The 27,754-nt window shown below is 42.6% G+C and overlaps 1 protein-coding gene across 5 annotated transcripts; it reads right to left on the bottom strand.

Annotated features, from left to right (window-relative positions):
* Nucleotides 1–94: 94 nt before the first annotated feature.
* On the bottom strand, nt 95–27,552 carry LOC133134754 (grainyhead-like protein 2 homolog). 5 transcript variants are annotated; one of them, XM_061251124.1, is made up of 16 exons: nt 27,234–27,552; nt 23,956–24,142; nt 23,137–23,195; nt 22,395–22,749; nt 21,899–21,957; nt 21,650–21,806; nt 21,192–21,303; nt 13,896–13,990; nt 5,672–5,830; nt 5,069–5,156; nt 4,403–4,542; nt 2,938–2,975; nt 2,665–2,756; nt 2,418–2,503; nt 2,006–2,070; nt 95–1,828 (listed from the first exon to the last, which is right to left on the bottom strand). In XM_061251124.1, the coding sequence occupies exons 1-16, from the start codon at nt 27,251–27,253 to the stop codon at nt 1,714–1,716; spliced, it is 1,827 nt and encodes a 608-aa protein (XP_061107108.1). In that variant the 5' UTR covers nt 27,254–27,552; the 3' UTR covers nt 95–1,713. The 5 variants fall into 5 exon arrangements, with proteins under 5 accessions (XP_061107108.1, XP_061107135.1, XP_061107100.1 ...); XM_061251151.1 differs by having other exon boundaries at nt 5,099–5,156; XM_061251116.1 differs by lacking the exon at nt 27,234–27,552 and having other exon boundaries at nt 23,956–27,225.
* Nucleotides 27,553–27,754: the final 202 nt, after the last annotated feature.

Below are 27,754 nucleotides of genomic sequence, written 5' to 3'. Positions count from 1 at the left end.
AAAAATCTATATTGCACCGTGTGAGCAAATTGGGAATTTAGAGTTCTAAGTGACATGTTGACATGAGCAAGGAGTCAAAAGATCCAAGGCACTCTTTATATTGTGAAATAAAATCATTTATGAAATATTTATTGGATTCAAAAAAAATGTTTGCCTGTCATTTAGAGCCATAATGGCAATAGAGCTCAACTTTATAGTTTGGGTAATACAGTTTAGAGTAAAACAGAGCTGTACATCCAAACATTTTATTTACAACTACACATTTATTCCTTCACAAAGCAGACATATGTACAAAAATAAATTTTCAAAAAAGGACAATGATAAAACTTTGTACAAGTGCCCTAACTCCATACGAGAAGTTTCTTTGGGTAGGTTTGGCAGGTTATGGTTTCAGTATGACTTGGGCTATACTGAATATTCACATTAATTAATTCATGCCGTTCCTTTTATTGACAGCCATTATGAAACTGCAATTCAATGGAGAAGTTCGATAAGAAGAAAAAACTTCCATTCCATCGAAAGGAAGAGTCATTTGGGTAGCTATGATTAATCAAGAGGGCAGAAAGGTACTAGTAATTGACAAAATGCATCGATGCATATTGGGCGAATATATTCTAGAACAGTCTTTCTGACATTCTTAACACAAGTTAGTTTGAAAAGTACAGACAAAATAAATTTACTTTATTCCAGCATTGATGAAATGGGAGTAGCCAAAAATAAATAGAATCTGAAATTAATGGTCAAATAACATGGCTGACAGTGCAATAGTTTTTAGGGTTGCGGCCATGACTTCACTTTGGTTTTTTGGTCGCATATTGTTCTGGCTTGGGGCAGCTGGATCAGCCTCAAGCCCACAGAATGGACCCACCTATGGGACAGTCTACATTGCAAAGTCGCTACATTGGTACAGCACCAGTTAGCAACACCAACAATGGCCTTCAGTTAAAACACGAGAAGCTGAATGTAACATGCAAAAATTATTTAAGTGTTCCTGTAAATATGTCCTGGGCCACAGAGAATACTGCGTTCGGCCATAAAGGAAAACATCGGTTCACATTTTTAAAAAAAACATTGCAACGGATTGTGCATACACTCCTATAGATCTCATAGACCAAATGTAAATTTCTACACTAACACCAACATACACCTCCACTGCAGAAATGGTTTCTGATGTGGGGAGAGGTGCAGTACACCAGGGATCAAGGGGATTCTGATGTCCTCATTTGCCTTTTACAGTGCAAGTCAGGCAAGAAGAACAAGAGACTAAGGCTAGACCATGGGGTGGAGGAGGCATTTAAAGACAAAAACCATGTTGGCTAGATGGAGGTCTCCTCTTACATGTGCTCTTCCAGTGACCTGCTGAAGGCCCATGCTTCGCCTGTGGGTGTGCTGTTAGGTTACTCCCAAAGGCCTTGAAATGAAACTTCCTTTGAAACAGATCTTGATGCAGCTGTTCACCCAGTTAAAAGTTTGCCTGAGAATTCTGAGGATTTACAGTTCTAGGTGCGATGCCATCTACTTTGAAAAAAAGGTCACTTCCTTTCATCAAGAACCCTGAACCAGATCAAGGGAAAGTCCTCCAAACTGCTGCCGGGTGGCCCAAGACAGTCTCTTCCTCCCTGCACTTGAAGAACCCAGCGAAATAGACCAGTGGCAGACTATCGTCTCCCCAGCCGTGACTCACAAACACACACACGTCCTTTCCACCTTCCCTCAGATTTCCGTTAGAGTGACTCTGTACATATCAGCCAAGTTCTCAATGCCTAGGATGAAGGTGTCTTCATTTGAATAGTGCTCAATGATGTTATCGTCCATGTTGACCAGGATTCTGAAAAAGAGTACACAGGCTGATACACAGGGAAGTCAAACTTCAACACAGTTCTTCTGAAATAACTAGAGGATAGGAATCCACAGAAAACAGTCATCACTGTGTATATGCATTATTACAGTTGCTCTCTTCAAAGTGAAAACTTCCTTCCTTCCTTGTGATTGAACACAATCTTACCCTTTTTTGCATCTTTTGTAGATTTTAGTGGTCTTCTCCATTGGCACAGCATATTTTTCTGATATCTGTTGAAGGAAATGCAATCAAAGTAAATCACTTTCTGAGCATTCAGTCCATTACAATACCAAGTTACCTTCTATAATTTCCTGAAAATATCACATTAAAATTTTCATATACCTGACAGAATTTACTACATGGATCATCTGGCCAATCAGTAGGTCAATACCCTATCCACAGGTAAATCCCAGATCCAAGTCAAATACATATCTTACTCACATAAACACATAAGAGTATCGTTTCTTTTTTTTTTCTTTTTTAATTGTCAGTAATATGCAGGAATTGTACTGGTGTCTCACAGTATTTGACCTATGTCTGGTGAATACATCACATCCTGACTGAGAGATACACTTACTGCTTCAATTAGTCCCTTCAGGGTGGGGGACTTGAGCATTAACGCATCAAACACCTCATCAGATTCCTTCCTCACGTACAGGAGCACTGGGGAAATAAAAAAAAGTTGAGCACATTTTCGCCCACTTTTAGTGCAGGCTCGTCCCAAGTTAAATGTGTCAACAGAACAATATAACTAAGAGCTGATGATGTCACTTCAATGTCATATAACTGCATGGCTCAGTGCAGCTGAAGCCATTGAGGCACACCTCTCTTCTGAGTCTCCACTTTTATCTGCTTGGCAGGGGGCGGGGCGTAATCCTCATCCGACGGCCTGTGCATCCTCTTCACCACCACACTCCTGCAACAATGCAAGAACCCGTCAGGGAGAGAGAACACAGCAGTACACGAGAATACAAATGAATCTAATGGAATGGGATCAGGCTTTGAATGCCCCTTGGCTCTACTGGTTTAAGATGAGGAGAATGGTGAACAGGGAAGTGATGGAGGGTGAACAGGGAAGTGATGGAGGCCGCACTTACCCATCCCTTTCAATCTCCTCAGTGTTGAGGGTAAACACCTGTGAGGAGAAAACTTTGATCAGTTGATAAAGGAGCTGGCAAGCGCTAGAAACACCAGCCTGGATTTCAATCGCTTGATAAGCCTTTGACATCACAAGCCAGAAAATGCTATGATGGCGTCGCACCTTGGAGCGTCCGTCTCGTTAACCGAACACAAAACTCACCCCTCTTGCCACCCAGGATGCGAGATGCCTCGCTGTTATGATGACAGCCATTTTTCTTTAAGGTCACCTATGTAGCTGCCTCATTATTCTTGAACTTCACAGGTTCTGCTGACGCACGCTTTGAGAACCAGACCAAGACTTTTGGAGCAGATATACGCAGGCTTTGGCTGGTACCAGACACCTGATTGTGAATCATTCTGTCCGTAAACCTCTCAGCTAGTGAGTGGACATGCAACAGCTTGTACAGAAGATAGAGGCAGGGACGTAAGTATAGCTACAGAGTCATGTGCAAGGCAGAAATGCCATGCGTGTTTGTTAATGTGGGCCTATTTGCATACAGTGACTCAAGAGGCTCAGGGAAAGCTCAGTGCAAACAAACTTTGTTACCTTGGCGACAGCCAATGAACAAGTCAGTAGCACAACAAAGGAAAAAATAACTGGGCTCTCAGGCTAGGGAAGATATAGCATAAGATAACACAGCTATCTGACCACACATGTTGGAACAAAAATAAGCCGCTTGCTTGAGTGGCCGGAACGTATTCAAAGTGGTCACGCTTTTTGAGGGCTTGTCCATGCTGCTTTGAAAAACAATTTATTCATCAAAAGAAAGAAAAATGTTTATTTACATAAATAACATTCTAAACAGACAATAATCTTTTGGAAGAATGGAATGTTCAGATTTGAGTAGTCAAAGATTCATTAATATTCCTGAATTTAGATATAAAATTTAAAAAATCACAATATGTTAAATGCAGCGTTCTGCAAAGGTCTATACACTTATACTCTTATGCAACAATTATGGCAGTCTTATTTCTTATTCTACTTATTTCTTACTTAATAAGGATTATCAGAAGTTGTAATTAATTTTTTCCTGCTATCTGACAGTATTGAAAAGTCAATGAATAAAGGGGAAGCACCACTCTGCTCTCAGCTTATTGATGTTAACTGTATTGTTCATAAAGCCAGAATGACAAAAACACAAAGCATACCTCATCATTTACATTGAGTTTGGTAAAAAAAGGTGAAAAATAAATGTAATTCCTGGTCTTACCCAAGGTGCCAAATAATTTCAATGCTGAAATTAGTATTATGCTCAAAGATACAACAGCAGAAACTGAGCTGTTAAATCAAAATCAAACCCATTGTGGTATCAGGCTAGTTGCCCAGCCATTATACTTTACTCTAATTCTGCCAAAGTGAATGATTTCATCACCATCTGAAGTGAGTCCGACCCGTTAGATTTTAGCACCATAACGCCTCACCTGCCCTGCCCTCTGCAAGTTTCCAAAGTGGACGTCCGGGATGAAGAGGACAGGTTGGGAGTCCAGGTCGGTCATGGCTTTAAAGAAGGTGGTGTCCATCTTCCTGGACAGTGGCAAGGCTGCCAGGGTCCCGTCCTTTTCTGGCGGGACAACACGCACAAACATGCAATGCTATGCGATCACTCCAGAGGAGAGCTCAGAGGATCCAAAATGTCTAGATACTTTCCAACCGAATACAAACCAGACTACCACATTTCTCTTCAATCTGCTTACTCAACTCAATGCAGTCAAATGCGTAATTGTTTTGGATTCAAATACTTTTCTACGCATTACTGAGCTTGTTTCATGTATTAGAACCTACAAAATACTCTCAAGAAGTACAAACCCTGCCTTCTGGTCCCCAATTTCACAAGTCAAGATCAATGAAGCACAGAAAAGCAGTTGAATCAAAACCATTACATATTCCACCCAGGTCTGGAACCATTGTGCAAATCCCGCAGTAGGTACTTTGCAGGCTTTGTAAAGGATCCCAGCTCTTTTCAGTTGTGTCATCTCATTCAAGAGTTAAAGTCACGCAAGGTCTACATGCACAAGATGCCTCTTGTGACAGATGTGAAGAGCGGGCTCCCACAGACAGAACTGGAGGTGGTTGTCCAGGTCTCTCACCATTGTTCCCATGTGCGCTGCGTGGCTGACCTTTTGTTTTCCTTCGGTTCTGTTTGCGCTCCTCATCCCGAATCTTCCTTTCGGCCCCCTGTTGGATGGGCGGAAGGACAGACCGAGAATAAACAACTGAACTGTAATATGTGGTCCCAGTGTGGAAATTTCTGATTGTGGCCAGTGCCGCAGATTGCACAATGGCCACTCGCTTTAAGGCCATGACAGTACCTTTTTAAAATGCTCACACAGACCGACATATACAAAAAAAAAACATGCATCTGAATGACCCTGTATTGGATTTGTATACCACTAGGGGGAGATAAATAGCATGGGCCCAGTGTAACAATCTGTTCCCCTGGTCGGGAGTTTTACTCTGGAGTCAGCATTCATGGCCTTTATTGCTCTTTCTGGGAAACAGCAGTTATCTGTACAGAGCATATGTAAGTACTGTGTAAATACCTTTTACAGCCCGTTTCATAATACTTACCTCTGAAATCAAAATAGTTACCGAATAAGTACCTGGCACTTACTGAGTAAATATAAGGTAATTAGCGGCCTGTAAAATAAAGCGGAGCTGAACAGACCACAGAGGCAGGGTAGAGCACTCACTTTGTCGCAGAAGACCTTGATCTGGGAGTAGGCGCGGTGGATGGGCTTGTTGCTGCGGTTGTTGTAGCTGTACGTGTCGATCTGGATCATGAGAGGCAGCCCCTTCACACCCTTCTGAGAGGAGAAATCTGTGCTGAGACAGTTCACCGTGATGAAGATCTGCCAAAGAAAGAGTGTGTCGTCAGCCGCGTAGCCAATCAGAGAGGTCACGGTAAGCAAATCGGATCAATCGTACTCACAACCCCTTTTCTGCACCTGATGCTAGGGTTAAAAGTAATGGTCACCTGAGCTCACGAGTCACAAGAGACTAGAAAAGTATTTGAATCCAAAACAATTATGTGTTTGTGAGCATGTCCTTCAGGGTACAAAGCATCAGTCTGTGGCCTCTGAGGTCACGGCTGAGCTCCCTTTGTTCCTGAGCGGTCCAGGCGTGGCCTACGACAGAGGCTGCCATCTGAACCGCACCCTGAGCACGGTTAGCAGGGTCAGGACCTGAGCCCAAAAGGTCAGCCATGAGTGCACTGAACAGTCTGGGCCATTAAAAAAAAATCTCATTCAGACCTTTCCTCATATTGACTCTTCGCCTATAAACTGGACGCCTGAGCTTAAACACCGTGGCTTTGTCTGCAGAGGGAGTCACCGCGGTAAATGAGACAGTGAAGGCAAAAGGACGGAACGTAATGACCAGGGCGCGCCCTGTTAACAGGACCAGGGGAAGAAGGCGGACACAGGGATTTCATTAAAGGCACCTGAGAATTCAGGAGAACACAGCAGGACATCGTACACCCCCCTCTCCCCAGCTACTCAATCCACCCTCTCCCCCAAAACAACCAGCCCCCCTGCCCCTCTTCCCCAAAACCAACTCTCACTCCCCCCGGCTTCCTCTGTTCCAATTTCTCAGGCCCTCCAGGGGCTGAACAAGGTGCAAAGGAGCTCTTCCCCGCTCCTCCACAGACCACCTGTCCATACGCTCCCACTACACCCAGGAAAGACACTAACAAAGGCAATGTGTGCATTTACTGTAAGCCACTTATTTTCTTTTTGTTTACATACTCACCTCATCACCCCCCTGCCATACACTAGTTTTTATGTTTTATGGTTTCTCTCTCTCAGAAACAAGTGATAAATAAGAATTTCTTCTTTGAACATTTAGGTGAGCATAATAGATCAAGTTTTTTTAATGAGAGAAAAATATATTCCCTTCAAACTTTTCACACTCCACTTAGGCTCTGGCACCACACTTCAGAAAATGTAAAATACAATTGAATATTATCAGTGTCGATTCAACATAATTTCAAATGAGGCATTCTCCTTTAGCCCACATTGACCTGTCCACAAAGCAATGCTCTATTCAAATAACCTCCAACAGTGTTGTGGCCTTAAAATGCATTTTATGCCACGGTAAAATCTTCAGAAGAAAACAAAAACATTCTGGATGCTTATCAAAACTAAGTAATGTGAAATCACCCATTTCTTTGACAAGAACAATTTGATTATAGTTTTTTGTAGAACAGAACTTCAAACGAGGAGCGCATTGATATGTCTGCCAGGTCTATGAAATAAAGTAGGACTGAATCACTGGATTGATTGTGGTTTTCCTTCCTGTGTGGTGCCTACAGCATGTCTGACACAGAGAGACAGTTTTGAGGATTGACCCTTTACTTCCCAGCAGTCACCTGTCCTCACAAACACCTACAGGTCAGAGCAGAAATCTGCCCAAACATGTCTAGTCTTAAGTAAAAAAAAAAAAGTCAGGCTCGGCTACGAGAGACAAAAATATGTCCACCATTAAAAACAACAATCAAATATGCAAGCCATCGCTATCGTTACTAACAGGTTTCCTACATGAACATAAGAGCAGATAGATGTGTGATTGAGGGGGGTGGGACAAAGATTTTAATTAAACCATTTCTAAAGCTTTGAGTGTTCCCAGGAGCAGAGTGGCCTCAATAATTGTAAAATGGAAGACGTTTGGAACCACCCAACAGACACTCTAACAGAGCTTCAGAAGTCCTCTGCAGAGATGGAAGACCATCTTAGCAGCACTCCATCAATCAGGCCTTCATGGTAGAGTGGCTAGATGGAAGCCACTCTTGAGTAAAAGGCTTGGAGTTCGCCAAACAGTATTTAAAGAACTCTGAGCATGCAGAAAAACATTATTTGGTCTGACGAGACAAAAATAGAACTTTTTGGGCAGACCTCCAAGCATCATGTCTGGCAAACACTAGGCACTGTTCATCACCTGGCTAATACCATCCCTAGCATAGTGGTGGCAGCAGGGACAGCGAGACTGGGCAGAATTGAAGGAATGAACGCATGAATGCAGCAAAATACAGAGAGGTCCTTGAAGAAAACCTGCTCCAGAGCACACGCAACCTAAAACTGGGGTGACAGTTCACCTTTAAGCACGACAATGGACACATACCTGCCTTCATAAACCATATTTCAAGTAGAACTAGCTATGCAGTCAGTAAAAATAACAAAACAATTCCATCTACTATGGGGCAAAAATATTTTCCCACTGAATTACAACAATGACATCGTGCCTGAACCTGTAAATCGTGGCCAACCGCTGAATTGCCCGGAGCAAAATTAATGCTTGTTCACGTCAGTGGGTGTGAGTGAGTATGAGAGAGAGAAAAAACAGGAAGACAGACAGTCAGTGAAAATGCCCCGTCTCACTCATAAAAGCCACCCTGACTTGTTCTGATAAGCTCTTTTAAAAATAAATATATCAGTGTAGTATGGGCATGTAGATTGTTTTGACAAAAATTTGATTTTCAGAACTAGACATCAAAAATCATCCGATTTCAATGTAAATTGGGGGGCGGGTATAGCTGAACTCAAAATTTAACATAATTAAGGCATATTCATGATGTCCTGATTGCTGTGAATGTGCAAAAACGCTGCTGTTCTGATAAGCAGGAATGATTCACCACCTAATGCTAGACATGACTCATCCAGACTCCAGTCTAGTATAGGAAGCATGCCTGCAGTGAAGAAACACTGCATTCATTTCAAGCTCAAGTGAGATGTACACTAAGGTAAACCGCGATAATGGACTTGCAGTATAGTCCCGATTGGCCTCAATGCCAAAGCAGTATCTGAACTGCACCAATGACAGGTTGGCAGGTCACAATCTCGGCACACTGTGGGGCTCACTCCAAGGGAATGCTGTCACAGCCACACAAAAACAACACCGCGCCCTAAGAAATGCGGTACGGCCAGACCCTGCGTCGTTCACGCGGTCCTCATCACGGCGCTAATGCGGAGAGATCGGCCCCGTCCCTAATCCCGCGGAGCAGGAACGGACGCGTCGCACAGAGCGGAGCGGCTCCATCGAGCATCCATCCCACGAGTTCCGCGCTCAGGTTAAACAATAATGAAGGTTGCCTGGCAACCGCGGTTCGGCATTTTAATACCGTTTCCCGACGCACGTCTTAGACACCCTCCTGCCTTCTGAGGTGCACTTCATCTCCTCCATTAACCATTTGCATTGTAAGGGCGGCGGGGGTGTGTTTAGTAATTACACATTCTCCAGTGGATTTGTGTCGGCGTTCACAGCCAGCTTTCAGGTTTGCACCATTACCCTCTAGGGGAGCACTTTTCCTGTTGACCATTTGTTTTCCCTCCAACGCACACCGAGAAGATAATGCTTTTCGGAAATACTGTAACTCTAAATGTATAAATATATTGGAAATCTACAGTCTATCACTACTTCAAAAGTCCAGCATTTCATAACACAATCTGTTAGATGCAACCCCCCCCCCCCCCTCCTATCCCCAAGGCTAAGGCACAGATAGAGGATCGTGCAAGTGCTCCATCACAAGCATGATCCTCTGAGAGCGATTGTTTGAAAAGCCAGCCTCCCACTCACTCCCTCTCTCTGTCCCACAGCAGAAAAAGACAAAGATTGCCAGGCCGACTTGCAGTTAGATTTGCATTTTTGAATCATTCAGAACAGACGAACAACATATTTTCACATGGTGCCAACTGTATCCTTTGAATCCACACAAGAAGAAAACTAACATTGCGGAAGAGAGACGTTGATTTTGAAAATGAATTCAAGGTCTGCAGCTGCTTTAAAAGACAAATGTCATTACCATTAATTATCTCAAGCTAAGCTGAAGATTCTGTTCAAGTCCACTTTTAATTTGCTGTTATACTGCTATGCTAATATGTTTCCGCAACCAGGTCTCTCCCTCTTACACTTTTCATCTGTCACTTTTTTCCCTTCCTCAACAACCATTCAAATGTTATTTTTTTCCCAAACAGCAGACACACAATAATTTGAAGCAAATTATTAAAACTTGGGCTAGCAGGTAGAACAGTGCCTCCAACGACCCTACTTTTCTGGAGCTTTTGACAGCTGTTGACCATGCTCCTCACCACCCTGACCATCCTCGGGCTCTCAAGTGCTGCTCTTAAGTGGCTTGAATCCTGCATTGCTGGATGGGCCATGAGGGTTTCCTGGGGGTGGTGGTTTTTCTCACACACATGACCTCACTATAGGTGTCCCCAAAGGCTCCATATTTGGTCGTGTCCTCTTCTCCCATCCTCCAATATCTCTAGTTATTCAGCTCCCATGGATGCTTACACCATCTCTGATGATACTAAGAATTATGATCCTCTCCACTGATGAGCTCTGACTCTCAAAAAAGCTCTCAGAGCACTTCTGCTGCAAGAAAGCAACTCTCCACTTTTCATGTGGCAGCAGTGAGTTACATGTTCAGATTCTTTGTACAACATCCCAAGAAGTAATTTCTCTTATGGTACTCTCATGCCTGGACGCTTGCCATTTCTTACTTGTGCCACTAAACCCTTACAGTGAATTCAAAACAAAGGCACACAATTTGTCTACAATCTTCTCAAGCAAGCTCACATCACCCCTCCTCATATCACTTCACCTCATATTACTACCGGGTACAGCTCACAAGAAACTCAAACTTAGTTTAACAAGGCAGTGTATGGAAGAGCACCACCATATCCCCAATCTTTGTTCAAGACCATGGCCAGATCTCCATTCCACAACTTCAGTGTGACTGCTGGCTATCCACACCCTGTGTGGTTGCTTCTCACTGTCAAATTTCACCCCAGCGGAGGAAGAAACTTCCCATGATGGTTACAGCTAACATTAAACCACACTCCACAAGCCCACTGAATTAAATAAGTTGCAGTTCTGAAACTGTACGTGACAAATGAGAGGGATACAGACTTATGAGGGATGAAGCAAATCACCAATGCATTTTAGAAATAAAACAAAGACATTCAATTACATAATAACAGAAATAATTACCTCAGACTAATAAGAAATTAAGGAAGCTATAAACTAAACTCCTTCATTTAAATAGTTTTATTTTATTGATTTGTTTTATTAATTTTAGGGTCTTGCATGAGCAGCAGACCTGACAGCTCTCCTCCAGCTACTGGGGTTTGGGGTTGGCTTGTGTTTCCTGTGTGCTGAGGAAAGTGTTGTCACCTGGTTGTTACCAACAATCATTCCTGGGTCAAAGTCACTTAGCTTACATTTCTTCCATTTGGTCTGAACAACAGCTGAACCTCTTGACCACGTCTGCTTGCTTTTATGCATTTCATTGCTTGATAACAAGCTGGTGTACAGGTCTATTAAATAAATTGCTCACTGAGTGTATTTCACTTGAGTATATATATATACTGCACCATTTGCATAATCCAGGTAATAATTCAAAAGAAGACAAGCTCACAGCTTTGCAGTGCAGACACAATATGAAACGGAAAAAGAACAGGTTCAAGTGTTCCAATACCTGGCAGCAGGATCAAAGAATATCGTTAAACACTCACCGAGCAGTTTATTAGGAACTTTTATTACACCTACTAATCAGCCAATTGTGTGGCAGCAGTGTATCAGCCAATTGTGTGGCAGCAGTGTAATGCATACAATCATGTAGATACAGGTCAGGAGCTTCAGTTAATGTTCACATCAACCATCAGAATGGGGAAAAAATGTGATCTAAGTGACTTTGACCATGGAATGATTGTTGGTGGCAGACAGGGTGGTTTGAGTATCTCAGAAACTGCTGATCTCCTGGGATTCTCACACACACTTGTCTCTAGAGTGTGCAAAGAATGGTGCACAAAAAAATTATAATAATCCAGTGAGCAGAAGTTCTGCAGACAGAAACACCTTGATAATGAGAGACGTCAGAGGAGAATGGCCAGACTGATCAAAAGTTGACAGGAAAGTAAAAGTAACGTAAATAACCACACATTACAACAGTGGTATGCAGAAGAGCATCTCTGAACACAAGTGAATAGGCTACAGCAGTAAAAGTCTGAAAAATAAGTCTAATAAATACCTAATAAAGTGCTCGGTGAGTGTATAATAGTAATTTTCCAAGCCATGCGTCTCTCCACCCGTGCTGCATTTATAGTGCACATGCACAGACAAGACATTTAGCAGGTAACAATGCTGAAAAACACGTCAAAAGCAGAACAAACAAAAAAGTGCAAGTCCGCCTTAATGTGACGGGTGGGTGGGTGGATGGAGGGATGGTTGGTTGGGTTTATTTTCTTTGCATACACCAGGTGCCTGCAAAGGATCATGGATCCCAAAATTATATGACAAATATGAGTGGGATTGTTTTGTTGTTTTTTTTTCCCTCTCAAAAGTTACAGCACCTTGGAAGGGGTGGGGGGGCATCCTAACTGCAAATATTTACACAAGAGCTTGAATTGAATTTCTTTGAGAGGCTAAGTTTGCAGAGCCTTAGTTAAACAGTGGTGCCGCACAAGAGCCAATCCATCAGCAGCCATCTTGCCAGTTAGCCGGGAGGGTCAAGTGCTGCAGAGAGCCTCCCAGTCCCACCCCATGCTAACATTTCCTGTTTGCATCTCTCATTTTGTGCCGCTGCCCGACTCTGTGCAAACACAGAGCTGTTCCTGGCCTGGAGACGCCAGAAGCAGAAGAAGAAGAAGACAGAAAACCACCAGGCTGATGATCTTCGGTGAGCGCTCACAAAAGAAGAGCGAACAGCCGCAAAGGCCGCACTTGAAGGAGACTTTTCCCATTACACATCAAAAATCTCCCAAAAAGTCCAACAGCTAATAATGATGTCTTTTGGCCCAAAGTGAATACCCCACAAGCATTTAGACAGAAGCAATGCTTTTTTTTCATAAAAAATCTACTCAAATAAAATTTGCTATAAAACAGCACATTTTGCAGAGACAAAAAAAAATGTTAGTCTAAGCAAAAGATGTTTCCCTTAAGTAAATTTACCAGAGTTGGGCAAGTTATAAAGTCAGTACCATCTTTAATTGTCAAATATTTCTGGAGCTTACTATGCATTTTAACCAACTATTAATCAAAGAACTGTAGGCAATGGAAACAGAATATGCCGCACAAACAATTCTGCATTTGACTAGATGTAGGTACACTTTAAAAAGTGCTCAGGTGTAATTTCCATATGACAAAACTAATTCCGTGTTTTTCTCCCAACACGTGCATGTTTAGGATGCAAGAAGCTTGTCTTAAATGGCCACTCCATATGCGGTAACACTAAATAAAAAAGGCATAATAAACACCCACCATCTAGGTCTGTCAGGCATTGTTCTTTGTTATAACTTAAAGGTACAGCAGGAGAGATTTTTGTATTAAAACATTGTTAGAAGACCATTGTAATTCCCTTCCTATCATTGAAAAAGACTCACTGACATGTTGACTCACCCTCTGCCAGTGTTTATAGTCCTGAAATTCGGCTATACAGTTGACGGGCCGGCATTCTGTACCAAAACATCGTATAACTGTACAATAATTCAAGCTCATTGGTTGAAAATTGGTTCCACAGCCAATGGCGTTTCAACGTTAATGCGTTCACAGAGTAGGGGGGTGGGATAAACACTGTTGTGGTTTGAGTGTTTTTGTTGCTGCAATTCCTCTCTTGACCGTTAGAAGTCCGAAATTACCTATTGTACCTTTAACACACAGATCTTTCTTCACGTCCTACTGGGAAAAAACAAAAACATAAAATATGGCTTGAAAATGTCACTTGCTGTGGACCGTAGAACGCTCATCAATAACCAGCAGGACATTAGGATCTGACAAGGTGGCGCATATTCAGCTGGAGTACACAATCTAGACTGAACTCAATGTCCCAGAAATCCCTTTCCAGTCCCAGCAACCCCTTGCCAGTACCAAGAACCAATTCTGTTCAGAAAAAGGCCCATAACCGCCCCCCTCCACACTTACCTTTGCCTCTTCGGTGACATCCCAGGTAAAGGAGACGGCATTGTAGGAGATTTCCTCGATGTTTCCAATAGTGTTAAAGCTCTCTTTGTAGTCCGCTGCAGGAGAGAGATGAAGGGACCCGAGATCAGCTATAAATCTCTCACGCTCTCTTTTCATCCACACATGAAGGACTTTTCTTGCAAACCTCATTCTTGTATTACAGTATACTAAAAAAAACTATCCATTAGACATTGTATGACCCAGTGATCTCTTAAACACACCAGTTGTGTTTTCTTTTTCATAAATTTTCCTTTTTTTTGTCGTTTGCTCCACATTAACTTGGGAAAACATCCATCCATCTATCAATCCATTATCTAACCCGTTTATTCCTGGTCAGGGTCACGGGGGGTGCTGGAGTATATCCCAGCATGCATTGGGCAAGAGGCAGGAATAAACCCTGGACAGGCAGCCAATCAATTGCAGGGCACACACACAATTCACACACTTATACGTAGGGCAAGTTAGACACTACAATTAACGTAACCTGCATGTCTTTGTACTGCGGGATGAAACCCAGATAAACCCACACAAACACAGGAGAACGTGAGAATTCAGGCTGGGATTCAAACATCTCCTAAAACCGCTAACAATTACCAGTCAATTGTGAAACTGGAGTTTTACAAATGAAACAAATCCTGCAGGAGTATAGATAACTCCTATGAAATCAACAGACACACCTTATCTCTAAGATAAACCTTATCTGCTCCAGTAAACAAATATGCCTCGTTCATGGCTAAATCAAGGCTACCTTAATATGGCTTTTCCTGTAACAAGAAACACAATAAACAGGATCCTGTTCAATGATTATGTCTATACTTTGCTACCTTCTCCCGCCACAGAGCATCCATCCAGCTACCACAACGCAAATTTATTGGTAATGTAGACGTTTTAGAGGCACGTATGTACCTCAGTTAGTTAAGTACAGGAGGTTCAGCTGCTGCTATACCTGTGTGGAACGGCCTGATACTGTGCATCAATCCCACAAAATATTTGCAGTTTCTACTATTTTCTTGACAACCACCCACTGACCTATTCCTGTCCAGAAGCTAAATGAATTAACACATGTAAACGCACAACTTGCTCGCACTGCACCCCATGTATCCTAGCCTGTGATTTGGCCTTGTAGAAGGACTGAATCTACTGAGAATGAATTTCCAGAAACCTGGGGGCAGGAGGTACTTAGTATTTTGGAAGGGTCTGTAGTATGTTTTTGTCACAAGTGCAAACCCAACTGAATTAAATGTCACCTGTTAGTGTGGTGGGTGTGGCTGTGCAAAGATGAAATCATAAGACAGAATCTGAAGGAGAATGTTGAGTATTTACAGTCAGGTCCATAAATATTGGGACATCAACACAATTCTCATCTTTTTGGCTCTATACACCACCACAAAGGATTTGAAATTAAACGAAAAAGATGTGCTTTAACTGCAGACTTTCAGCTTTAATTTGAGGGTATTTACATTCAAATCAGGCGAACGATGTAGGAATTACAACAGTTTGTATATGTGCCTCCCAGTTTTTAAGGGACCAAAAGTAATGGGACAAACTAACAATCATAAATCAAACCTTCACTTTTTAATACTTGGTTGCAAATCCTTTGCAGTCAATTACAGCCTGAAGTCTGGAACGCATAGACATCACCAGACGCTGGGTTTCATCCCTGGTGATGCTCTGCCAGGCCTCTACTGCAACTGTCTTCAGTTCCTGCTTGTTCTTGGGGCATTTTCCCTTCAGTTTTGTCTTCAGCAAGTGAAATGCATGTTCAATCGGATTCAGGTCAGGTGATTGACTTGGCCATTGTATAACATTCCACTTCTTTGCCTTAAAAAACTCTTTGGTTGCTTTCGCAGTATGCTTCGGGTCATTGTCCATCTTTACATTACATTATTGGCATTTGGCAGACGCTCTTATCCAGAGCGACGTACAACAAAGTGCATACCCATAACCAGGGATAAGTTCGCTGAAAGACCCTAGAGGTAAGTACAATTTCAACTGCTACCTGTACAACAAAGATAAGGACAAGGGCCTTTTTTTTTTTTTTTTTTTTTTTATTATTATTATTATTATTTTTTTTTTATTTTTTTTTTTAAACAAACAAACAGAGCAAAAGTCACCAAAGTTAACTATCCAAACACTGCTTACCTAGCCAACTAAAATACTGATACACAAGTCACAGAGACAACAATTAAGGTTCACAGGGAGGTAGGGAGGGATGGGGAGAGGTGCTGTTTGAAGAGGTGTGTCTTCAGCTTGCGCTTGAAGGTGGGGAGGGATTCTATAGTTCTGACCTCAACGGGGAGTTCGTTCCACCACCGTGGAGCCAGAACAGACAGTAGTCGTGAGCGTGAGGTGGAGGTTCTGAGAGGGGGAGGTGCCAAGCGGCCTGTGGAGGCTGAACGAAGAGGTCTGGCAGGGGTGTAGGGTCTGATGATTTTTTGCAGATAAGCTGGGGAAGACCCTTTAACTGCTTGGAAGGCTAGCACCAATGTTTTGAATTTGATGCGAGCCATGACAGGCAGCCAGTGGAGGGAAGTAAGCAGGGGGGTGACGTGTGAGTATTTGGGAAGGTTGAAGACCAGACGAGCTGCTGCATTCTGGATGAGTTGGAGGGGTCTGATGGCAGACGCTGGGAGGCCAGCCAAGAGGGAATTGCAGTAGTCCAGGCGGGACAGAACCATCGCTTGGACCAGGAGCTGGGTCGAGTAGGGGGTGAGAAAGGGGCGGATTCTCCGTATGTTGTATAGGAAGAACCTGCAAGACCGGGTCACCGCCGCAATGTTCTCGGAAAGGGACAGTCTGCTGTCCATCACCACGCCGAGGTTCCTTGCACTGGGTGACGGCGTGAGTGTGGTATCCCCGAGGGAAATGGAGAGATCCAGATGGGGAGAGGTATTAGCAGGACTGCACTGTGAAGCGCCGTCCAATGAGTTCTGAAGCATTTGGCTGAATATGAGCAGATAATATTGCCCGAAACACTTCATAATTCATCCTGCTGCTTTGTCAGCAGTCACATCATCAATAAATACAAGGGAACCAGTTCCATTGGCAGCCATACATGCCCACGCCATGACACTACCACCACCATGCTTCACTGATGAGGTGGTATGTTTTGGATCATGAGCAGTTCCTTTCCCTCTCCATACTCTTCTCTTCCCATCATTCTGGTACAAGTTGATCTTTGTCTCATCTGTCCATGGGATGTTGTTCCAGAACTGTAAAGGCTTTTTTAGATGTTGTTTGGCAAACTCTAATCCGGTCTTCCTGTTTTTGAGGCTCACCAATGGTTTACATCTTGTGGTGAACCCTCTGTATTCACTCTGGTGAAGTCTTCTCTTGATTGTTGACTTTGACACACATACACCTACCTCCTGGAGAGTGTTCTTGATCTGGCCAACTGTTGTGAAGGGGTTTTTCTTCACCAGGGAAATAATTATTATGTCATCCACCACAGTTGTTTTCCGTAGTCTTCCGGGTCTTTTGGTGTTGCTGAGCTCACCGGTGCGTTCTTTCTTTTTAAGAATGTTCCAAACAGATTTGGCCACACCTAATGTTTTTGCTATCTCTCTGATTGTTTTCATTTTTCAGCCTAATGATGGCTTGCTTCACTGATAGTGACAGCTCTTTGTATCTCATATTGAGAGTTGACAGCAACAGATTACAAATGCAAATAGAACACTTGAAATGAACTCTAGACCTTTTATCTGCTCCTCCTTGATATTGAGAGAATAACACACACCTGGCCATGGAACAGCTGAGCAGCCAATTGTCCCATTACTTTTGGTCCCTCAAAAAGTGGGAGGCACATATACAAACTGTTGTAATTCCTACACCGTTTACCTGATTTGGATGTAAATACCCTCAAATTAAAGCTGAAAGTCTGCAGATAAAGCATATCTGGTTCGTTTCATTTCAAATCCATTGTGGTGGTGTATAGAGCCAAAAAGAGGAGAATTGTGTCGATGTCCCAATATTTATGGACCTGACTGTATATATTAGTCTACATGCTACACTGCAAAAACAAGAAACAAGTCAATCTCAACAAGTATTTAGTCATATTTATATTATATTTACTTGGCTAAATAAGACAAAAATATTGCCAGTGAAGTGACTCGGGTAAGAAAATTTCACTTGTCAAGCATACAGTAACATAATACATGCTAATATTTTCTACTATAGAAAAAATATAAGATCATTACAAGACTAAAATCTTAAAACTTACTTATTAAATATTTTTAACAAAGCAGATTTTCAAATACTTTGAATTTTTCCCATGAAACGATAAATTAAATTCACCCTCAAATAAGAAAATGTAGTGCATGTTCAATGGTAAATTGCCAGGATTAATTTAGTCAAAATTGTCCAAATTAATTTAGACAAATTCCAGTTGTAGGTGCAACTTTTAAGCTGCCTGCGACAGAAATGCACTTTGTCAATTAGCTGTAGCTGTTCTCCACATGCATGCTGTGGCTCCTCTCTCCCGTTATCAACTCTATTCAAATCCTGGATCCAGTGGCACAGCCCGGGGCCATCAGGTGGAATCCAGGTGTGGCTGTTATTCAAATCAGCTCCGGTTTCGGGTTACAGAGGTGTCGAATGGAGGGGCTCTCCCAGCCCCTTGCTGGACAGCCACCTGCTCCTCCGAAAGCAGACCTTAACACAGTCTTGTTTGTCAGAGGACTCCGCTTTTCCTTCTACCTCCTCCCCTCACCTTCTTTTTTTTCCCCACCACCTGTTAAGCATACTGCTATAAATAACCATGCACATCCCTCCGCTGTCAAGTGTTTCAAGATTGTCTAATTTAGCTTCACACTGGATACCAAAGGAATGATTTACCAATGAATGGAGGACAGCAGCAGGTCTGTCACACTGAAGTGTCACAGGGTCAAGCTAGCAACGAGCAAAGCTGTGTAGAGTGGACGTAGGCATACAACCAGCAACTTTCGGTTGGTTTTCATCTGACTGTGCTACAGATTCAATGCTGGTTTTGATGAATAAATTCTGCAGAATAGTGGGTCTGCTACTTTCTGGACTTATTTTGCGCTAACTAGCCAGACCACCTCGTTGCTATGACCCTGGTACTGTTAGCTCAGCACTACTCCAAAGAAAAGCAACTCTTCTGGTGAATTCTAAGAAGGAAATACAATGCTATTGTGGTTGGGGAAAGAAAGAAAACTCACTGTTTAGGTCAGGCTTGGCCTTGAGGAAGGAAGTGAGCATGCATTGTGTCTCGATGAAGTGAGCAAAAGAAAAAGAAAAAGAAGAAAGCAAGAACCTTTTTTTCCTTTACCAGTTTGGAGTAAACAGTCCTCATTGTACCATCCATACTCATACCCACAGGGAACAGAAACCCCCGTACACAGAAGACAGTAACCATTTTCTAAACAACAGATCACAGGGTGCTACAGGAGAATACTAGCACAAACAGGAAGCAAGGTTTGCATCTTAAAATAAGCCCTCCCTCCACCAAGCTGAATGAGGTTCAATGCGTCCCACTGTGGTGGATTTCTGGAAATGACAGGATAATGACACAGCAGAGACTAAAATGTACAGCCCTACAGCCCCAGCTCGGGCTGCGAGTGTCTTCATCAGCTCAGCCACTAAAAAGCTCTCTTTCATGCATTGCGTTCTGCCGCTGGGTAGGCCTGTGCTAGCTAGTATTTCCACTAGGTATTAATAATGGATGCACTTGCACTGAAATCACGAGCACCACCACAAACAGAGAAAAGTCAATAAAAACCTCACTCCCAGATCTTCATGAAAGGGGAAAAAAGGCATGGTGGCAGTATTTAACAATATTGGCATTGTGTAGTCGTGTTTTCACCAGGTCAGCTGTAGGCCATACCACGGCTTGCCACTTCACAGCACCGCTGGATACCCTCAGAGCCACTTATCCCTCCATTAACCACTTTCCTGGGGGAACCCCTGCTATGCAAAGTCTGACATGAACACTGACAGTGCACAGCACTACAGCATAATAGTAAACAACAGCAGGGTCATTCTGTGAAGTCCTTTTCAAATACAAAGTACGTTGTTCAACTGCCTCAGCTTGGTAAGCATGAATGTCTGCATTCAATTTGCATTTTTAAAGAGGAGCTCTTACCTGTTGACAGCCCAATCACTGAATGATTGTTAAAACTATAAAATACATACTATATCCATAGCTCTAGCCGAACGGTCAATACCACAAAGTACCAACATAATTTCTGCACACAAATGCGGCCCACACAACATCTGGAGATGGACTTAATACTTGTGAAAACTGGTTGTAGATGGTTTTTGTTTTTTTTCCTTTACACAATAAAAGTCAGTTCCATAACCACCACAAAGCAATAGCCTAAAGAGGGCCAATGAGAATGATCTGAATGACCATCTCACCAGTGGTTTTAACATTTCATAAATGCCCACATGCAGTCCTGAGAAACTGAGGGGAAAACATTCTTCTTTTTTGTCTGAACAAGTTGCGCATTTTCACGATTTGCATGCCTTATAACGTTCAACTACGGTTCAAGACGACCTGCATGTTGCAACTTGTCAATCACACAGATCCCTCCTTGCAAAAAAACAGGCCATTCTTTAGAGTAGTCACAAGGTCACAAGTCTGCCTGCCACAATACAACCCTTCAACAAATGTAGCAACACACTAATGCTTATTGCACTCCTAGCTAGATAATGCATTAACATGTTAACATTTAGCATTAACATTTTATTTTATATAGTATCTGCTAAACACAAAATATGCCCATGGAATGAATTGCACAGGGAGATATTTGATTCCATGGCTTAGGAGGCTGTCTGGAGTAGACTGTTAATAGCATATAGCATATAGCCATGGTCCCACTACACCAAGGGTAAGACTGAGGGGATCCTACCACTCAGACTCCTTATTGGACTGTAAGCTACAATGTGCCATCAAAGATATTTTGTAATTTCCAGGGTAGCAATCAATTAAAGATTGAATCAAACAATTTCCATAATGTTCTATGAGATTTTCAAAATTAATTATTTGAATTTCTCTTCCTGAATTTACTCCAATGAAGAGGAATTGACTGCAAACCTGCAAAGAAGTCACTTGGCTCCAGCTTCTAGAGATCTAATCAATGGCTTTTCCAAGAGCAGAACCACAGTCAGTTACTCATTAAACACATGCCATCATCCATTCAACGATGGTTCCCTTACACTACAAAAAAGACACTTGAATTCCCAGACTGTGCAGCTTGTTGGGCTGGGGGGTGTTTTGGTGGGGGATGTGCCTCTTACCTATATCCAGAACCCTCTGCTTGGCTGTGTGCTGCCGGGAGTGCCAGTACTTCCAGTACTTTAGCTGCTCATCACGGTTCTTGTCCTCACTGAATACCACCATGATAACACTCTGCAGGTGGAACCATACAGCATCATTAGTACCTCCTTACTGAGTGTGAATCATTGAGCCTGTTCCTGCACATATCCCTGGCCCAACAAATCTTCATTGTATTTTTCATCATTTTGAATTAGGTGAAACTGGCAGGGAAATTATTTGAGAAAGCCACTGGTAGCAGTTCAGTCTGCTTTAAGAGGTTTGTGATGCACTCCAGCTCCTTCCACATGCCCAAGCCTCTTGTCCATCTGTTTTTGCATGACCCTGTACTATATTGCCTTGTACTATTATGTGGCTGACCCATTATGCACCACTCCACGCCCCATAAACTCACCCCAAGAGGCCCTCACAAGTGACTTACCCGCACTTTGCTGATGGGATGTCTCAGGCACTTGTTGGTGCCCATCTCGCTGAGAGTGACAGCGTAGAACTGGCCCTTGTTCAGGTAGGTCATGGGCCCCTCCCCCTGTTTCTGTCGCAGGGATTTGGTGGCTTCGATGGTGTACTGGAAGGTGTCACTGTCACGAGAAGAAAACCAGCGGATTTGTTTAGAACCAAATGTCTTCCTCAGAGAGATATGTCACAGATTTGTCCGTTTCAGGGAACTCACATGGCAGGCTGGTCGTACATAAAATCATTGGTGGCCATGGAGGATGCCATGCGGTATTTCTGTCAAAACAAAACATTACAGTAAGATACTGTATGAGTAAGGCACAGTAAGATACTGTATGAGTGAGGCACAGAACCAACCAACCACGATTCAATTACAGTACCTTTTGGAAAAGAAATCAAACGGAGTGGACGTCTGATAATCTGTTTAAACAGACAGCACGTGAAGCATTTACACTTCTTGATGACTGATAGCTTAGGCATGCCCTCAATGTCTGTCAACATCAAAGCACTGTAGAGCTTTATACTCAAATCAAGGCCCTATATGCAAAACCACTGCGTCTGCTGGCTTCTTTTTAAACAAAGCAACAAAACAGAATGGACTGGGAGTAAAAACCGCAGGCTATTTTCCTCAGCATTTGGTTAGTTACCACTGGACAACTGACACTCTACCAGCACTGTTACTTCCCTTTTGCCCACTGTAACTCTTCCCTCACCTTGTGTTTCTCCTGGTAAGAATCCTCATAGGTGCCGTCAGGGGTGTTGCGCTGGTGGTGGCTAACAGAGGACACATCGTAGGGGCCGAGTTCGTATATGACCCTCACCTGCTCCTCGTCCTCCGTCCTGTAGTCCACTCCGGGGCCCACGAAGATGGGGGCATACAGCTCAGCCTTAACAATGGCCCCACCGTCTCCTGACCCGGGCCCAGCTGCGTACTGCTCCCGCTTGTGGTCCAGGGGCCCCGCGCTCTGGGACAGGTTCACCGGCACAGTTTTCAGGACCTGAACGTGGTTGTCCACCATTTCCAAATCAGCTTGGCTGTGTGGCGCCACCAAACAGCTCCTGTCAGTCCTACACAAACAGGCGAGGCATGAGTGCTTCATACACACACACAACTTTAAACTCTTGCTGCTTAAGATTTTAAATGGTTGAAATGCTTCGATACTTTTTTTTGCTTCCCCTCCCTAACAACAATCCCATACCCAGTAATCTTGCAACATCTGCTGTAACCGTATTTCACTATAGGCCAGTTTCACAGACACAGATTAAGCCCTGTCCTAGACTAAATTCAATTACGAATGGAGATTCTTCATACAAAATTCAATTTAATCCAGGACTAATCTTAAACTGTGTCTAAGAAACCGGCCTTATATCAGTGAAAATATACTGCCGTAGAAAACAGTTTCATGTACCCCCGAGATTATTATTATCTCTTGTAATAATGCAACATGTGCCAACCTCTTTTCTTGATCTTCTGGGATTTTTGCGATGGGCAACAGTCTCTTTTCTTTTGGAACCTAAAAACAAAGATCAAAGCACTATGCTGAAAATTCAGATTTATCACACCACTAAAGTGCAATGCAAGAGCATTCCATCACCACAGTGTCACACATGACCCTGGGGCAGAACCTTAACAGCACAAGAAAATGATTGCATTTGGAAACCAAGCATTATGCACAAACCACAGTTCAACATGCCCCTCATTACTCTTAATGAGCTTTACATGTCCTTTGCATTCCAATGACACTCGTCTTCTAAAATGCTGACCCCATCATACCAAGTGTTGATCGAGACACAAAACCAAAACTTATGAGCCATTTTAATTTTCTGGATTTAAAAATATAAATATTCAGTGGATTATTAGTAGCAACTTTCCTGAACAAACACCAATGGGTGGCACCCACCTGACTAACACACCAAAACCATTTTGTACCTAAGCCCTCAGCACACACAAAAATTGTGGATGAAGGGCTTATTATCCTGGGGCATGACCGAATTACCAGAGAGAAACAGGTTTGCATCTTTAAATGTTTATGGCCGGAATACTCAAGCTTTCCCATAAATGCCCAGTGTGGGTGCATGCTTTTGTTCCAACCTAGCAGTTATATACCTAATTGTACTAATCAAACATTTGATTAGGTCTTTGCTCAGAACCTTGGCATGTATCTCCTTGGTTGGAACAAAAGCCTGCACCCACATCAGTCCCTGGGTAAGATTGAGTATCTCTGGTTTATGGGGTCCCATTTTGTATCTGTTTTCCCACAGAGCCGGAGGCACCTTGTAGTAGTCATAGAGCAGGCCCAGGGCAGCAGCACTGTCATCGTCCCCATTGATGCTCATCATGGCCTTGGTGGCAGCAGTCAGTGGGTTCTCCAGATAGGACTTCCAGGCCTCGTCTTCACTGGTGTACCCCCGACGTGAGTGGAAGGACATCTCATTCGGCACCACCACTACCAAGCGCTTGCTGTGGAGCACACAAATGACCATCAACAGTGCTCACGACGGGAGAATCTCCTCCAACAGTGCTCACGACGGGACAATCTCCTCCAACAGTGCTCACGACGGGAGAATCTCCTCCAACAGTGCTCACGACGGGACAATCTCCTCCAACAGTGCTCACGACGGGACAATCTCCTCCAACAGTGCTCACGACGGGAGAATCTCCTCGACTGTTCGACGGCAGTCGGTTCATTTTCAGTATGGTTAATTTAGAGATGATACAGTTGATTACCTAATAAAGACTCAATCCCTTAGACATCGGTTCAGTGTGTAACAAATACTTTCAGCCCTGGTGGACAAACTCAGTAATTTTTTTCAAAGCCTCATTAAGGTTTGAATGTACTGTCTATTGCCTTGTATATTGCCTTGTATATTTTATATATTTGTATGTGAGTGTTTGTAAAATCATTTTATAGTTGATTGTGTTAAAGACTGTTAATTGAACTGCAAAAACATGACAAAATTATGTCAGTATAATTGATATAAATAATATAATGATGGTACTCATTTCTGATACACACTGGAGGCAACAACTTGTACCAGTAAATGTCCAAGAGACAGTCTTTCCCTTTTTAATAGGGACTTTTAAAGCAGCTCTCCTGCCCTGCGACATCACAGACAAGTCAAGATCACCGGTGTGGGTTTAGAACACTATTTTGCTGCCATGTCAACCATTCACCACAGCTGAGACACCAAGGTATACCAATTCCCTGAATAAAAAAAAGCACTCCAGTGTTTCCCAGACTCCACTAGTGTAGTACTGCAGGTGTTCAGAGGGAAGCACAAGACTGCTTTTCCAAACCACAAATTTCACAAATTTCATATAACTTCCTACAGTAATAAACCGGTCAACTGGAGAACCGGGCAAAACAGTGTTACCTGCTATCCTCACCCTCCACATTACAATTGTTGCTGGTAATATGAGACACACACATACACCTTAAAAATCCATTGTTCTATTCCGCAACCAGAAAAACAGGTTGAGTCGTTTAATGGAAACAGAAAATACACAGTTCCCCATACGACATGCTTCAGGTGCATTAATCACCTATTTTTTTCCCACACAGCAGCTAACATCTACACAAAGGGCCCTCGCTGTTTTTCTGTCCTTTGTTCCTCTTAGCTCAATGCTGCCTTCTCAATGACTCAACTCTCCATCTGTATTGCATTTTCGCCACTTTATCCTCTCAATATAATTTTCACATTATCCAAACCAATTCATTTTTTGGTTGCAAGAAATAGATCTATAGTCCATAATTAAGCTTGTTGCTTGCTTCATAAATAGCCCCAATAATGCCTCCAGGCATGACACAGGAGAGTGACTGTATAGGAGCACTTTCAGACATGAGACACATCTACTGTCGAACACAGATAGGGAGCAGAGTCATCGTAACCTGAGGACAGATGTTCGCCCACACTCATTACAGACTCATGCTGAATCTGAGGTCCACTAGGCTTCTAGCATTGGAGGTGTTTATGAATACCCCCACTGCCTGCATTCATTTATTATGTCTCTAAACCCCACAGACCACATGTAATTACAGGGTTTGGAAAGGCAACCACAACCTCAAAATTTAAAAAACCTCAAGGGTCATTCCTGGACCACAAAGTCCTGGCACATCTCAATTCTTCACAGCATGTTCCCTTTTCATTTTGCATTTATACCCTTTTGATCTAATTTACATATATCACTGAGTGCTGAGAAACCATTCGAAACAAAGTACAAAACATTAACATTAAGTTTGCATTTCTGTGTGGGTACTCCTCAGCCATTTTATACTAATAGCTTTTGTGTTTTTTGAAATTCAAAAAGCAAGTTGACAGTAATGACCTTTGGAATGCATTAACATTTATGGGGTTTTATTTCTGCACTAGAGGACTTCCTAGCACAAACCTGTATAAACGTTTGTCCATGTCTTAAATGCCAAATGTGTGGTCCACAGCAATGCTATTTTTAAATAGTTATTATTTCATTCATTTCGAATGAATTAATGATATTTGCACAGTGCACCCAGAAGCATGGTAGCTCATAACCACTTGAATATTACCATAAAACTTTAATATGCAACTGCAGCAGATTCTATTTAAAAGTATTTATTTCACTGAAACGTGGAAGGTTGATCAGCAAAACATTGAACATAGTACCTACCATTCAGAAAAACCTAAGAAACTTTATAGATTATATCGAATTGAATAAACCAATTACAACAGTGTCAAGATTTAAGATGTGCAAACAACGGTTTTGCCTTGGAGGGTGGGGGAGAGAGAGAAACACCAAGTCAAACATAATCAGCAGTATAGCAGGTTCGTGTGGGTAAAGACGTCAGAAAAGGCCAAATATTGTTCAGATTTGTTCAATGTTTTAGAGTTGGAAATACTGTGCGAGACCTGCCGAGTATCGAGTGTCCCTGTTGATCGTTCTACAAGTTGGACACTTATGCGTCTGCCAAATAAAAATATGATTATTAATTAAACAAACATTAATTTAGAACATTCAGTTTGGCCAAATCAACCAGGTCTGTTGGCATGCCATCTTCATGGTACATCACCGAATCCACAATATAGAAAAGTACATTTGCATATAGCCTTGACGATCTACCTTTCCACATGCAAACATTGTCTCGCATACGGACAACGATTTGGTACATTTCACGTATGCGTTCTCCACTTCATAGTCAATCAAAAAAAAACTTAATCTTTTATATACATTGCATATTTATGATTTAAAATCAGACCCAGTTTCTGAAATGCGACCCTCTTGCAAACGAAAATGGAGAATCGTGAGTGCAGTGCCATTAGCCGTTCGAGACCGCCGGTCATCGTAAATAAATTGCCCAAAGAGAAGAAACGGAGAACCAGCACTTAAGAAGTCAAACAACTTACGAACTCAAAGTATATAGCTAATTTCTAATCACTATAGTAGTTTCAATATAGATCAAACAGTTATATTATATATAAAATAGGTTTGGAAAAGCAGTTTTAAAAATACTCCAAATTGCATTCCGATGGTTTCCATGGTAGGCATCAAGCAGGACCGAACCAGTATGATCACTTACTTGTCCGTCTCCTGTGACATATTTGCTCCAGCGAACTTCCCTTTAGCCTCGTGTTCTTGCTTGTGAAACTGGACTTTCAAGTATATGCAGGCAATGTTGTAGTGAACAGGAGGAGAGATGTCAAAACTTGGGCTACAGGTAAAACTACTTTTTGCTCAGCTTCTTTTGCATCCCTTGATGCCAACCATGTATAGCACGAGCATTCAACTGCACTGAAAAATAATGAAAAACGTGCAATCTTTTGTTTGGTCGTGCGCAAATCATCGGAGAGGCGAAAGCTTATTCCAATGTAGGTTATAACCCCTAACGTATAGATGGCTGTAGGTAAACTTTGCTGGGATTCTTTCACCGTGGTGTATCTGAGCTCAAGGAGGGACGAGGTTGACGTTGATTGGCCGGGACACCTTGAACCGCAGTGATAGGTTTTAATGGAACAGGTAGGACCCGCCTTACCTGTAGCTGCGACCTACACTGAAACAAACTTACACCCTGCATGCTTTTGGAAGCCTTGAGGGGAAAAC

The sequence above is a fragment of the Conger conger genome, chromosome 1, assembly GCF_963514075.1.
Source record: "Conger conger chromosome 1, fConCon1.1, whole genome shotgun sequence".
In the NCBI taxonomy this organism is placed as follows: domain Eukaryota; kingdom Metazoa; phylum Chordata; class Actinopteri; order Anguilliformes; family Congridae; genus Conger; species Conger conger.
Note: the sequence above shows the minus strand (reverse complement) of the source record. Positions and strands in the feature narration are given on the sequence as shown.

Coding starts and splice junctions, on each gene's coding strand:
- LOC133134754 (XM_061251116.1), bottom strand. CDS start 24,165: ATGGTCATTTGTGTGCTCCACAGCAAGCGCTTGGTAGTGGTGGTGCCG. Junction 13,991..21,191: donor GCAGAGGGTTCTGGATATAG/GTAAGAGGCACA, acceptor TCTCTCCTGCAG/CGGACTACAAAGAGAGCTTT. Junction 1,829..2,005: donor TACAAAAGATGCAAAAAAGG/GTAAGATTGTGT, acceptor ACTCTTTTTCAG/AATCCTGGTCAACATGGACG.